This window comes from Cimex lectularius, unplaced genomic scaffold (genome assembly GCF_000648675.2).
Source record: "Cimex lectularius strain Harlan isolate CLEC.00 unplaced genomic scaffold, Clec_2.1 scaffold412, whole genome shotgun sequence".
Lineage (NCBI taxonomy): Eukaryota > Metazoa > Arthropoda > Insecta > Hemiptera > Cimicidae > Cimex > Cimex lectularius.
The window spans coordinates 137,472-152,406 of record NW_019394200.1 but is presented as its reverse complement, the minus strand read 5'-3'; the positions used below and the strand labels follow the sequence as shown (position 1 = coordinate 152,406).

The 14,935-nt window shown below is 34.1% G+C and overlaps 1 protein-coding gene across 6 annotated transcripts in view; it reads right to left on the bottom strand.

Moving 5' to 3' along the window:
• LOC106673287 (zinc finger MIZ domain-containing protein 1-like) overlaps positions 1-14,935 on the bottom strand; it is a 77,076-nt gene that overhangs the window by 17,512 nt on the left and 44,629 nt on the right. For all 6 annotated transcript variants that reach the window (XM_024230100.1, XM_014405371.2, XM_024230102.1 and 3 more), the window contains exon 3: positions 7,644-7,851. In XM_024230100.1, the coding sequence (XP_024085868.1) occupies positions 7,644-7,851 (208 nt within the window). The remainder of the gene's footprint in view (positions 1-7,643; positions 7,852-14,935) is intronic.

The following is a 14,935-nucleotide window of genomic DNA, read 5'->3' as shown; positions in this document are numbered from 1 at the left end:
ATTACAAAAAGTGAATCTACATACTCATCCCACCTTCATCATTTCTAATAGTCTTGTATTTGGCCAATTTCCTATACTCATGCCTCGTTTTGAAGATTAACTCATCAGAAAGGTTCATAATCTTGGAAATTAGAATGTACAAATTTATAGAAATATCTCAAAAGATTGCCAAAATTACTGTTTTGAATATATATAAAATCGTGAATATGACATTGTGACTAACTTCTGAAGCTTGTTTTAAATAAAATGTTTTCTCTAGAAATCCAAATGCAAAAGAAAAATTGTGAAGAAATGACAAATATGAAGCAAAGATAATATCACTAAACAAGTAAAAATTTTATAAACAATATCGGAAAGAGTAAATTAAACAAAATATATAAATATTGTTTATCATAAATAATTATGTATTATTTATTGTCACTAACTTTTTCATCTCACCCAAGACCTTACATAAAAATAATAATTAATTGAAAGAAAGTAATTTGGTCAATTAGACCACTAACCATAATGGATTAATATTTTGTATTATGTTCGGTTACTTCAACAGACATCCTTGAAGGATGATTGATGTCAGGATGGAGGTTTGTTCAAGTAAAAAGAGTTTTTAAAATTTAGACCAGCATTCAGCTTTGAACATAGTCTAAATTGCGAAATATGTCTGCTGTTTGCAATGCAGTAAGAGTGGTTTTATTTGAAGATAAAACTTGTCTTTACAAATGTTTCATGTTTGTAGTTTGGCGAAGTGGTTGTTAACCATTAGTCAAACGATGTCCTTAGTGAGACGTGATCGTGAACAATGTCCTCCTGGAGATGATTCCGCTGAACCTCAAATTTCTACTTTCCCATCCATGGCAAAAGATCAACAAATACATCAACTTGATAATAGGCCACATACGTCATTCGGGTTTCTTCACGTCCGCGTTCATTACCTTGAGTCGCCTACGTTTTCGATGGCGAAACATGCCGACCGATGGTTAACAGGGCGATGAAACAATAACTCATTGAATTTGAAAGGGCCCAAATGCGGTAACCAGCGTGGGTGCGCTTTACCTCATGGCGTGTCTCCCTTTTCAGTCGTAGTAAAACTGTTTTCGCCTGAAACGAAGCGTCCTTCTTGCACGAGCGCTGAACAGGTAAATGTCCTGACCATTTAGGTCTTTAGTATAAAACTCTTCTATAATCAGGGGAAAAGAAAAAAAAACGAATCTTTATAACAAACCAATTAAGTTCAAAAACTACGAAAAAAATCTATTCCCATAACGCTTATATAATAATCTCACTTGCTTAGTATTTACATAGTTGACATGTCTTCTTTTATGACGGCTAGTAAACTCGTGACGACTTCAAAAAAATTTTATGTTCTATAAAATCAACTATATAAAGTAAATAGATAAAAAACTTCGTTATGACCTACGTTTAGGTTTTTTACACTATTCATTTATCTCATAAAATTTTCCCACAAAATTAAGCCCTGTGTAATTACTATTTAATGCAGCATACCACGAAAAATAAAATATTCAACCATGCAAGAAAATAAAAAGGATTTTCAGTAGGGCAGAGTTTTAGTTACGTACTTTTCCAGTTATCTTATCATATTTAAACATACTGTGTGGATTATTCATTTACTTTTTTATATATTTCTGTGGCCTTACACTGACAAATGGTTGCATATATTTTTATCCATCTGGTTAATCACATTTTATTATATAATATATTCAAATATATTTTCTATGCGAATAAAGCATTGGGTTTGCAGTTCTATTTTTTCATACATGTGAAAACTAGTCGACACCAAATTTAATGATTATATATTTTTAAAATGATATAGCAGTTATAAATTTCGTTTTAAGTAAATTTCTCCAAAATATTAAACAATTAGGGTTTATTTACTACATTTATAAGTTAGTTTTGATTTTGTTTTTTATCTCGTTGATTAAATTTACTTCTCTCCTCAATTTTACCGATCCATTCCAAAATTCTGGGTCAAACATGACTTGTTTTTTGAATGTGTTAGTACATTTCGACGGGTGACTAACAAAAGTAAACGCTTATATCGTAAAAACCTTTTATCTGATAGTGCAAAATTATCAATAAAAAGGAATCGTTTTAGGTTATAATCTAGGAGATCACAATGTTTTAAACCGCTTGTAGGAATTCAGGTCGACCAAAGTTAAATAAGAATCCGTTCCCTTCATAACAATGTTTCTACCGGCCAAGTAATGCATGTACATAATTTTGTCGAAGCCGATGAATAAATTTAAAACAATTAGCATTGGCTTTTCGTTTATGGGCAATGAATAATAAACACCAGAGGGAAAAAAAATCTATATTGTTATGTATGAATCACTCTTGAAAAAGAGATGAAAGGAGAAAGTATCGTGGTTGTGACAGCTAAGTGATGTCACGTGGACCACGATAAGAAATAATCAATTAAGAAGAAAATGCAAACCCATGAGACCGCCAATTTGTTTGAAAGCTCACCAGAGAGACCAAGCAGACCAAAACGCAGACGACACTTGAGATGGTGAAGGAAATTTAACGTTAGAATTTCTCTTAACTAAAATTAGGGTGTATAGATCGACGTGTTTTACCGAAATGCATTCAGAAGCGGATGGATATACGACAACTAGAAAAACAATTCTTCAATTAAAATTAAATTAAATTCATTATTAACATTAACTAGATTAAAAAGATATAAGAAGTTCTGAAGCAACGGCCTAATAACCACCGTGGCTAGCCGACGCACGACGGTCCAATATCTTGTAGATGCCCTTTTGAAGCTGGTCCAGGTTAGTACAAATTTATTTTCCAATCAGAACATAGCGATAAATTTAATTTAATGATTGTGACAGACCATACTTCAATTCTTCTTTTTTCGTTTATAACATTACACACATTTTGTACTTTAACTCTTCTCAAGTAGTGCGGTGATTAAAAGTTTAATTAAATATTAAAAGAAAAACTTCGAATATCAAGTCCATTTGAAAGCAGCGTCCTTGTTATTTGAGGGGAGGGAAAAACGTTTTTGCTGCTAAATAAATATTTTTTACAACCTCACCACTGAAGACAAAACCTTCTGTCAAGCCAACCAGCGAGATTTAGCATACTGGGTGATGGGAAACGACCTAACTCATATATTCGATACATGTTGTATCTGAGTTATTGAAATTTAAAAGGTAACCAACGAGATTGGGCGTACCCTAAACGATACCCTATTATCTTATAGTCGTGCTTGTGAATTGAAACATTTTTTATCCACATAATCGTATTCGTGTCTTACTTACGGAGCACATATGATGCTATAAGAAAGACAAAAGATCCTTGAAACGTAAGATTTGTTTTTAATTAGATAAACATCTTTTCTGCCTGAATATAAGATGAACCGTAGTAGTTGAAAGCTCTCCTTTCTTTCTTTTTTGGATAACCGAAGGAAGGACGTAAATGATCCGAGGTTCTTGAGGGTAATGTCCTCGGCAATTCATCCCAGGGGAGAGACAAGTTATCAACAATTTCGTCTGGAATCGGCCGTCGGTGAGAATGCAGCGACGATATGTGGGGGTGTCGGGTCGTCACATGCGGTAGGTCACGACGGCGATTATTCACGGCTGGAAATCTTGTTTCCTCGTTGGACAGGGGCAGAGGCGACAAGGAGACAGTGTGTAAAAACTGATCAGCAGGTATAAACCGGTCCTGTTCGGTGGGAAGACACTTTGTTTTGCCTTTCTCAAGGTTCATCCTTTATCCCTCCTCTTTGGAGCGTGCTCGTTCCATCGCCCCCACCGCCTTCGCAGCCTCTTTTCCATATTCAGCACCTCTTCCTTTTGCTGACCAGACGGCCGGCCGGGGGCGATGAGCTCGACAGACGGCGGCCACTGTCCGCGCAATACGGCGAATCCCCCCTCCTTCTTTTTCTTTGTCTTCTCATCATTCCGACACGGGATGAACGGCAATTATCCTCAAAGAGTCCGTTGTATACGAAAAATATTGATACAATTCAATTTCAATAAACAGGGTGCAAACCTGAACCATTCCCCATGTCATTTTCTCGGTAATGACAGTTCAATAGGGAAAGTGTTTTAATTGGATGGAGATTTTATTGTTTGCGTTATGTTTAAACGGTATGAATCCTCTATCATATTATTGGATTTGCAAAATTTTGTATCTTTTTTGTAACCGAATTTTCTACAAAAATATTAGACTCTGTACACGGGGTATGTCGACCGAAATTGTGCGCTAAGAATTTTTTAAACCATTAAAACTTAACTGAAACTTTGAACCACGGCACGAGCAACAAAGTTGCATGGAAAAGTTTTCCATAGCTTTTCAGAGCCTCTTTTTTTTTTTTAAATTGAACGTCACACCGAAAAATGCTATAACAACAACATAGCAAGAGTATTCACAAGAAAATAAACCTGTCAGTAAACACTGTCATTCATAAGGGATTAACCCTACCCCAAACCGAGATATTTTACCTAATGTATTGCTATTAAAAACGACTGTTTCTCTGTTTGTCTGATGTCAATTTGGAAAAATGTAGCAAAATTTTTATATAGTAATTATAAATTCTGTAACTAAACCCTAATTAACTTACTTTTACAGCAAGGTCTAATGCTTTTAAATTTAAACAATTAAATTGAAAACAAATAAATAAAACTTTTTTATTTCAAACTTCCTCACTTCTTGCTGAGAAAATATTCTGTATTTGTCGTTTCGGTCATCACTTCCAAATCTGCTATAACTGTATTTCATCGATGAAAACCCATTTAAAAATTCCAATTCCTGTGAGACAACAACGAGAGACGACAAAAATATTAACTTTAAGAATAATATGCTGGAATTTCATATTTATTTAAGGTTTAAGAATAAAAAAACTTACAGAACATCAGGCAATAAAATATCAGATTTTTGTTTTATGATTTGAATTTTTATTTTATGTTAGGCATTCTTTTTATGATCTTTAAAAACCAAATTGCCATACAATTTTTTGAAATATTTAACCGCCTAGTTATCGTCATAGTTTACCATCAATGTTCTATATCGATGCTGTATGTAAAGGGCAATTATACATTTCTTTAATATACATAGGCAAGAATCTAAGAGACACTCATAGAAAATAGGTATTTTTCATCTTTGCTATTTTATACATAGTCTGATTAAATTTGACTGTAAACCTTCAAAATATTTGCGGTTGGATATCGCATGTAAATCCATTAAACTTGGTTTAAAACAATACGGACTGAAAAGGATAATATTTCAAAAGATAAAACGCCCCACCTATTTTTAAAGGCTTTTAAATTATTGGTGGTTAATTTACGTTTTTCGTTAAAACAGAATTTACCAACGATTTTATCCCTGAACTACAAAACAAGGTTTGTAGGTTTGAAATGTTATTTATTTATAAACATATTAATTAAGGAAAAACAAGGCTTAATGAACCCGATTCTCTCCGGAAGTTTCTACTCGTTTGTCAAGTAAAGTTTTACCTTTTCATTTAAGAGTAACGTTTAACACAAGACAAAGTTAAACTTGATTTAATTTGCGTTATTAATCGTTCATAAATAATAAAATGAGCTTCAAAACCCTGACATCCTTATAAGTTCCCACTCTATCAATTTCTACTCAACTGTCTCTAAGTTATTATATTGTCGTACGTTTTAGCATTCTAGCATTTTCTATCATATCTCGCTTCAATCGTTTAATAATTGTGTCGAGCTTTTCGTGTTCAATTAAATAACACAAACATTGGTTCCGGTGATAGAAAACAAAGTATCTGTGGCATGGTTTAATAGTTGAAAATACAAGAAACTTATCGCATTAATAACTTTAATATGACTTTTTATATTCATAACTTAAATCTAAACTAGTTGATATAAAACATGAAAATTACGCTAATCTTCATTTTTTCTCCGAAGGCTTCCTTAGAACACCTTATCACGCACATACCTGTCGGATACACTCGTTATCATTTATGATTTTGTATAATAAATTTGCTTTTTAAAACTATTCATATAATATATTTGTAATTTTACGTATATGTTTGCTACAATATGAAAAAAAAATTATTTAGCAGACTTAATTATTGTTTTATTTAAAGAAATGGTTAAATATTTTGGTAACATTCTGAAAATGTTACATCACTATTACTTCCGCTGAATGTGAATAGGGGAAAGTGTGTGTCAACCAACGATATTATGCGGACCATGATCGGTAAAAACTAATGTGCCTGTATTGCGACCTGTGCAATACCCAGGGCATGATACTGCATCTACTTTTTATAGAGACGATTATATATGGGTCCGCTTAGGTTTGAAACGTTTCACCTGTTCAAGTCTTACAGATGTCGTAAAGCTAATACGCAACATATTGAAAGCGAGATTATAGGTGTCCCAAAGTCAACACGACCGGGTTGAAAACAGAGCTATCTCAAAGACGATATGGAGCATCATAAAAGTCATCCTTCGCTGGATATTTCAAGAGAGTTAATAATTAACATGATTTTGAAATGCTTTCTTTGCGACTCGCATCTTTTTACAAATTGTACAGTCTTTCTGTTTGTCTGTTAGCCATGATGTTTTAAGTAGATGGCCGGCTGGCCGTAGCAACCGGCGTTGTGGTTCATTGATGGCAGTCGAGAAATTCTATCCGTTTTGCTTTGTCCGATGTTTCCGCCGGTGGACTGCCCTGGGTTTTCGTTCTCTACAAAAAATCCAGACTAGACAATCGGATTCCATACAGCCTGGAATTTAGTGGGTAAAAACGGGGAACCAGACCTATTACCTGCTCTGATTTCTCGGACTTACAACTCACCGTGTTCAAGCTGTTCTAAATCAAACCGACTTTAGAAACATAGAGATTAAAAGATTGCTACGAGTGATCAACGATTTGATGACGTTTAATCCGATCTTTGCTGTTTGTCTGTCGACACTTTCACTGACGGTGGTAGTCTGGTGACAAGAATGAAGATAAGCGCACCTGAGACGGTGTGGATCAACTGTTCAAAAGATGATAAAAGTTGACACTTTACCAATATATTTATTCGATAATATATATCATGATTTAAACTTCCAAAAAGGGATTAACACAAAGAACACTTCGTTCAATTGTAGTTTGACTTGTAGTCTACGCTAATACGATCATTTTCTCCCTTCCCCGAAACATTATAATTTAAGGTCTGATAAAGAAATCAATAATAATGATTCAATACACGTCTGTCATAAATCAGGGTGTGCTGAATATGGGATTCCCCTGACCACTATCCAACAGCCGGGTTTATCCCCAAAAGATTATTATTCTTCGTAAGAAAATTGCATTAATGAACCAACTATTCTTAGACAATTTAACTTTATGTCATTATGTTAAGAATGTTTTAGTCTTCGATGTCCATATTCTGAACTTTGATGGATACCATCCATTACAGAGCTATGTCATAATAAAAGTATAAAAGCTTTTATCGACCAGGAATTTTACCGGACTCAGCTCATCCGCTCTAGTAAGTAAATTTTTACAACTTTTCGGTAGATTCGATTCGCCGAACGAATGGGGTCAAAGAATATTTATTCAATAGGCATACTTAGTTTCCTGAAAATCAGGCGGAAAAAAGGGTTTAAAAAATGTTGTGTGAATTGTTAAATATTTGGACTGACCTGGTTGTACTGTGCGGACATGTCATGGCGGTCTTGGAGAGCTACGACGCTAGCGGTCGCAGTCGCCGTGGCGGTGGCTGCGGCGACCATGGCGGCGGCGGAAAGGGCTCCACCGTAACCCGGCTCAGCCCCTGGGGGGCCGCCTCCGCCGCCGGCACCCACCACGCCGCCGCCCCCGCCTCCGCTCATCACCCCATAGGAGCCAACGCTAAAAAAAAAGAAAAAAATAAGTATCATGTTACAACTTAATAAAAACAAAAATTTATAAGAATAACAGACCAGGCGGTTATGGCTATTTTAATATATTTGGAATATTCCCTATGTATTTGTATTTATTTCTCCATGCTACTCAGGTATACGGTTCAGTAATTTTTTTTTCAAATTCATGGTGTTTGTTCTTGTAGGATATGTGCCCTCTCAGATAAATCCCGGCTAAATTATTTCCTAAAAAATAAATATAACACCTCAGACTATCGCATCTGAAAAAAATGCCGAAATTGACCTTTCATACACTCATATAAACAGCAAAAAGTTCAAATTTATTAAATAAAACCACTTATAAACGATGAACTGTTCTACCGGTTTAGTTTATTAGCCAAAGAGGAAGATACTTTTATAATTAAAAATACGTAATTATTTATGTTATTTGGAAAAACAGTTCACAGCTGTGGAAAAATGGCTAATATGATGGGCATTTTTCGTACTACATATATGTATATGTGACTGTTGAAGGATGAATTGCATGGCTAGGGGTAAATGACGGTATGTACAGACTGTCTTTAAGACCAGATATGAACCGTTTTGTTTTTATTACCAACCCTGTCATAAGAACATAATTTTTGGGGTTTAAATGCAGATGAAAATAAGATTATATTGGGAATTATGGACAAGACAAAATTAATTATGTGCTACAAAATGTAAATGCATAGATGGTAAAGATTTACCAAATTTGTTTTTATATTTTAAGAAAACCATAAGCCTCAGAAGTCATTTACTTAAACAAATTAATTATAAATAAACCCTTAGCTTATTTTTCGAAATTTGCTTTGCTTCAAACTATTAATAAGTGTTTCACTAAGAAATGTATATTTTTATATTTTAGACTCCTGACAGACAGCTGTAGTCATACCAGTTACTGTTTCTGTATTTTTGTTCAATGAATTTATACTGAATAAACATTTTTATTTCTATCTACTTTAAAAGAATATAATTAGTAAGCATTAACAATCTTGAACCAATATGTAAAGGTAAATACATGCTGGAATAAAACCATAACATCACATTTTGGTTGCATACGCTGTTTATGTGTAAGTATATAAAGAATACATTTTCTATCCATGGGCGGATATGATTCGTTCCGTGAGATATGCATACATCCGTATAGTCAATTCCTCAAGAATTCGCCAGAAAGCTCGCATGGGAGACTATTTTCGAATGAGGCACATCCGTAACACGCTCGGGAAAAAATCAATCAGGATGAAATAACACCTGAGATGGCCAAGGTTAATCTTTTGTTTATTTTTCTCGCCTGCCGGAATGACAATACAAATTGAGCTATTATGGAAGATAGAAGCGGAAACAAAAGGTTAAGAATAGCAAATTACTCCGATTTTGTTGAGGATCCACGATCTAATTTAGTAGCGTTAATTGAAGGAAAAAGTGTTAATTTTTCTTGTCCAACGGACGATGCCAAGAAGTTAATTTTACCTATAGAAGCACAAGTTGAAAGCGATTGGAACGAACACATTAGGGCTTAGATAAATAATGTGTGTTAATCTACGTGAAATTTGCTTTTACAATCAATATTGTAAAATTGATTTTTTTCGATTTATCGGGTTGACGTTTGAATTATTTGGCTTCTGGTTTTGTTCTGTAAAAATGTGCTTTATTTGTATGTTTGCAGTAGTTTTATAAGATTTTCATAAATGTGGATTAAGGAGTGAGCAAACATTTTCAAGTTGATCTATTTTAATCAAGTTTTTGTGCATGTTTTTCATCAAGGGCACTACCGCTAGTTGACCCTCGGAGGATATCGTTTTTGAGCCAAAACCCGCGTATTTGTCTGGCATGTAGAGAAAGGTTGCTCGATATGTCCCACCTAATTGACGGGTGCATCCTTGGCTTTGTATGGAGAGTGTGAAGGAACACCACGCGGTGTGAGAATCGTGCTTGAGCTTGGACACCAGTGCCGATTTTGGAGGGAACAGGTAACAGGTGGTTTATTGTATATAGTACTGATATTGTTTACCAAGTTGAGATTTATTGGCATCAATGAGTAGTGTGAGTATTAGCGGAATTTGAATACTCCGTCGAACTCAATTACGTTAGTTACTGTGTGTAGAGGGGAATGGATGAATAGTATTCCACACTCGAATTGAGTGAATGGTATATAAATAAGAAAGAATGTATTTAGGAATGATTGAGAGTGTTTGGATCTAGGAACTGCATGTGTTTGGTGCTAAAGTGTCGACAGCACCCGGAGCCCAACCTCGGTGGATGGCCCGACATAACCTAAGTCTGACCCCGGTCTGCCAACACCCGAGGTGGGTGATTTCTCGAGGCCTGCCGGTAATTTATTGTAGATTACAAAAGCTGGAATTGCCGTTGAGCTGCGAGAAGTGATAGGCTCAACTCTGTACATATGTATATATATGTACATACTTGTGTAAATTTGAGCTTATGTAAATCCAAATTTAAACTACCTAATTAAGTTTCGTTTATTTCGGTGGACGATTTAAAAACTTTTCGTCTTCAGTGGATGTCTGTGCCTTTTCGGAAATATATTATATAAGAGGATCAAGCCTATTTTTGTCTGATAAACTTGGTAGAAGGTAAAAGGTTCAGTTTAGTGTTTTTTCAAAGATTTTTATGTCTATTTTTCTTTCAAGTGACAATTTCGTGCTGTAGTAATTCTATGGCAATTCTGTTGTGAGTGTGCTTGGTTTGGTTATCTTTACATTATCTTAAGATTGTAGTCTTCTTTGTATGAGTTACATGATTTTTTCTTCATATTTATTGGATAGACGTAGTTTCGTAGATTATCCAATGCAAAACGTTTAAACCTGTTTTAAGGGTGGATCTATTTTTGTGCTGTGGATAAAAAACCAATGTTACGTGTTTGGTCCGCCCCTTGTCTAATAATAAGAAATAATCGTTTCGGCTTTACGTTATCTTCAGTTTTGCTTTGCACTCGTTAATGCAGGTTTCTCAGCCGGGTCATCAATCCATTTGGCATAGTCTACCGTTGGAAAACTACTCCGCCTTTGGATGAAGAACAGCGAAAATAGACGGACCGGGAGTGATAACGGACCTTCTTCCACGTGCTTAAACCCTTTTAAAAATTGTTTCAGCCGAAAGGTAACGGTTGTCTGAATGTGAATGTTCTCGAATCGCGATATGGCTCGATGATGGCACGCCTAAGGTCACATTCCCGTCAAGGCCGGGTGCCAGCCAAACTTTGCCCATCTGATCAATAATTGTTTCCACTAAAAAAACGTAAATTTTACCAGATTATACTATATATGTAATAAAATTTAACTATTTTTAACAAAGGTTAAGAAAAAAATTCACAACATAAAAAAACTAAAATTACTGTAGTTTCAAAAAATATTATTAAATAAAAGGAGTTATTAATATAATAAAAAGTTTTTTTTTTTAATTTTCTAAGGTTTTTAACGTAAAGCACACAAGAATAAAAAAATCCCTTTTCGATGAAAGCAAATTGCAAAATTAGTATAGAAAGCCTGGGAAAAGTAAGCAACTTTCTTAAGGATTGAGGGTTTTAATAATTATTGATTTTCAATAGTTTACTAGAACACAATGAACGAAAATTGGTATTTGCGTGCTTATATTACTACTTCATTTGTAGAGAACGAGATAAAAAATTAAAAGAAAAATCTAGAAAAGTTGTAATGTTGTGAATGAACGGTGATAGTAATTCTGTAGAATTCCATTCATTAAACAAACCGAATTAATACCATCGATCAACCAATTAATCAGTGTAATCAAACCGGCTTGTGAAATAAATACAACGTGGACATATTTTATTTTATAATCAATTAACTTACACAAACAAAGCTAATTTAGCTTTGAATGACTTTTTAAGCTTTTAAAAGAGTCCTTAATTTAAAAATGATATTTTGATTATTGCCCATGAGTAATACGAACAGAACTAATTTTTTTGGATTATTTACTGTTAAGTACAACAAGTAATATAATTTTAATGGTAAAAAATAATTTAGGAAACTTAAAATGCAAATGGCAGCAACAAATTTTTTTACCATTTCATATAGAAAGGCCTAACAATTCAGAACTGTTTGTGCACGTCAAAATATCACTAACCGATGATGTCACTGATGTTTTACGGATCTAACAAGGAACGAATGAAGTCTCAAATTGATAAATCACGGTGAGTTTTCCAGGAATGACATATCAAAAAAAAAGTGCTGTTGGTTTTAAAATAGTAATGTATATATATTTCCGGAAGGTCTGATTGTGAAATAGCACGTTTTATTACTTTGAATGTAGACTTAAAAAATTAATTATTAAGGGTTAAATACATCAAACTGGTTTTGGATTTTTTTACACAGGAATCTCATATATTACTAAAAGGATGTAAAGGGGAAAAATTATAAATGACTACTATAAAATTGATTAACGGCTGTCAAATCGAATCACAAAAGTTAAAAATGCAAGAAAAATTACATCAGATTCTGTTTTATTCTGACAACGACATGAAATTATATTATATTATTATTACACATTATTATACATTATGTTGTATATTTTCTGGTGTTGTTGCGATTATAAATTAATATATTATGTGAGCGTATTTTAAAACTGGAAAATTTATATTAAGTGGCGTGCAAGAGATTTAAAAATAACGGAGTGCATACTCCCGGGAAACCGTTCTAAGTGAAGAAGCCGGCTTAGCCTACACCCTTCGCCGTGCTCGGATCGATATTAAATCCGGTTATTAATTCGGATTAGCTCTCGTTTCGCAGATTAGCTGGAAAAAACAATTAAGGACGATGTGACGAAGGGTTTCCGTGTTTAAAAAAGAAAGAAAGAAAGAGAATCGCTTCAATCCCAAACCGCAATCTCCGTTATTTTCACCATTAACCGATTTGAAAGCTGTAAATTAATGCGCGGAAGGAAAGGAAAACAGGCGCAATTGCAATACTCAATTAAATCCGTTATTGCAGTGTAAGAAAGGAACGGATTTTGTTTTTAAAAAGCTCGCTGAGAAAGCGGAACAATGATGATACGGTTGTAAACCTGTGGTGGGGATCTGCGTTCAACGTCCAGTGGTAGATGTAGAAAGAACGCTTCCGAAAAAATCGGCGAGACGACGCGAATTACAGATAAAACCATTCACGATCAGAGTTATATTCAAAGTTATAAAACTCTCCGTGCTAAATGTAGCATAAACCTTTAGAAGATCGGAAATAAACGTAATCAGAGGGATATAAATAGTTCATTACGGCACATGCCTCCGGCTGGGTGAAGTGGGAAGAAAGAATTTCCAAAAATGTTTAAATATAATATTAATATGACATTATGCTGGTTAAGAAACCTTATCTACGTGACAATGCACTGCTAGCACAGGTCCAACTGTTTCAGACATGAGTATATTTGTCATCTCAGACTATTTGTTTGTCGTTGTTTTGTCAAGCGATAATGTCAAATTTAATTTAACTTTTAAAAAAATATTTCGTATAAATACATAACTTTTGTTATTATAACTCCAGGAACTTGATTAGTTCCAATTATTTTTGCAAAATGTATTTTTAGCAGATCGCAGTTCTAGTACCTCACAGCTTTAGTGATGTTTAAATGTATGTAGTGTTTGTCTTGTGTATCTGTGTTGTATTTGTATTAATTTATTGGAATGAATGTAATTTATCAGCTTGAACAGGAAGGATGGTTTAACCTAGGAGTATTCTGGAGTGAGTGCGTGATGTATGGAGAGTAAAAGTAAGTTATTAGCGAGAATGGAGTGGGTTGAACCGCGCCCCAAGAAAGGTCCAGTCTCTGGGGGAGTGAATGTGACCAGATTTCTATGTTTGTATCAGGTGTTGTGTTTATGTTAATACATAGGAATGAATATGATTTAATAGCGTGAAGGAGAGGGTTGTTCAACCCGCCCCGTGGAATATCGAGTACTATAGGAGATTGAATGTGACAGACTTCTATCTTTGTGGTGATGTATATATATATATGTATGTATATATGTACTGTACGTTTTATATCCATTGTTTAATTGACAACTCGAGGTACAAATGAGAGGCTAACATTTTAGGATTTTGCCTTAATTTTAATATAAAAGTACAGAGTCAGTAACAGATGAAGCGGTCAGCAGGTTGAAAAATACGTGTGAAAGACTATAAAAAGAAATACAAACATGCACATCAGCTGTTTGACGGCTCCTAAACTTCGTACATTATACATAGCATGCGAATGTAGGACTTTTATTTAACTACTTCATCGCCTCAGATTATGCACTTACAATTGGACAATATTTAATATACAAGAATATTGTCTAAGAAATCAATTAATTAAAATGTTTCGTCAAATTTGTTGCTATTCGCAAACTATTCGATCATCCTTGACGATACTGGTCCGCCTACACGCGCTAAGCAATTAGACATATACAATCAACCGTTCATACTATAAATTATAAGCCTAACAATCCTATAGCAATAAAATACAGTTTTTCAAAAGGAATCCTTCAAATTTTGATTAAAAATGATCTGTAAATTGAATTGATAAATTGAAATCGTCAGTGAATTTGGGCGAATTTCTCGATCATCTACTACCGCCTACGCTCGCTACAAATTTAAATAGGTGTAATGGCAACCCGAACAATTTCATGAAAAATTGGGTAAAATGTTAAATGTTTTGCAATCTTTGCATAAGAAACCGTTCCTGGTCATACTGGTTCACTTGTCCTCACTAAATTCTAATAAGAGGAACTTATTTAATTGGAAATATGTATTAACAATTAATAAATAGTAAAAAAGAATAAAATCCATGCCGCCTTAGTTGATATATGTAACTGTTTACTAAATATCTAGTTTTATCATGAGAGTACCAAGTTGATAGTGTTTTTAGTAATAACATTTTTTTAAATGATTTACTTAACAAATTAACATTTCTTAAAAAAGGCTTATTTTAATTTGCAAGTACAGCCAGATTGTATGAATTTAATATCAGTCTTAAATTGAGTAGGCTCCTTTCGTATTGCAGCTGTTTTTAGGGAAATATATGCTTTTTGAATTATGTATGCTTGC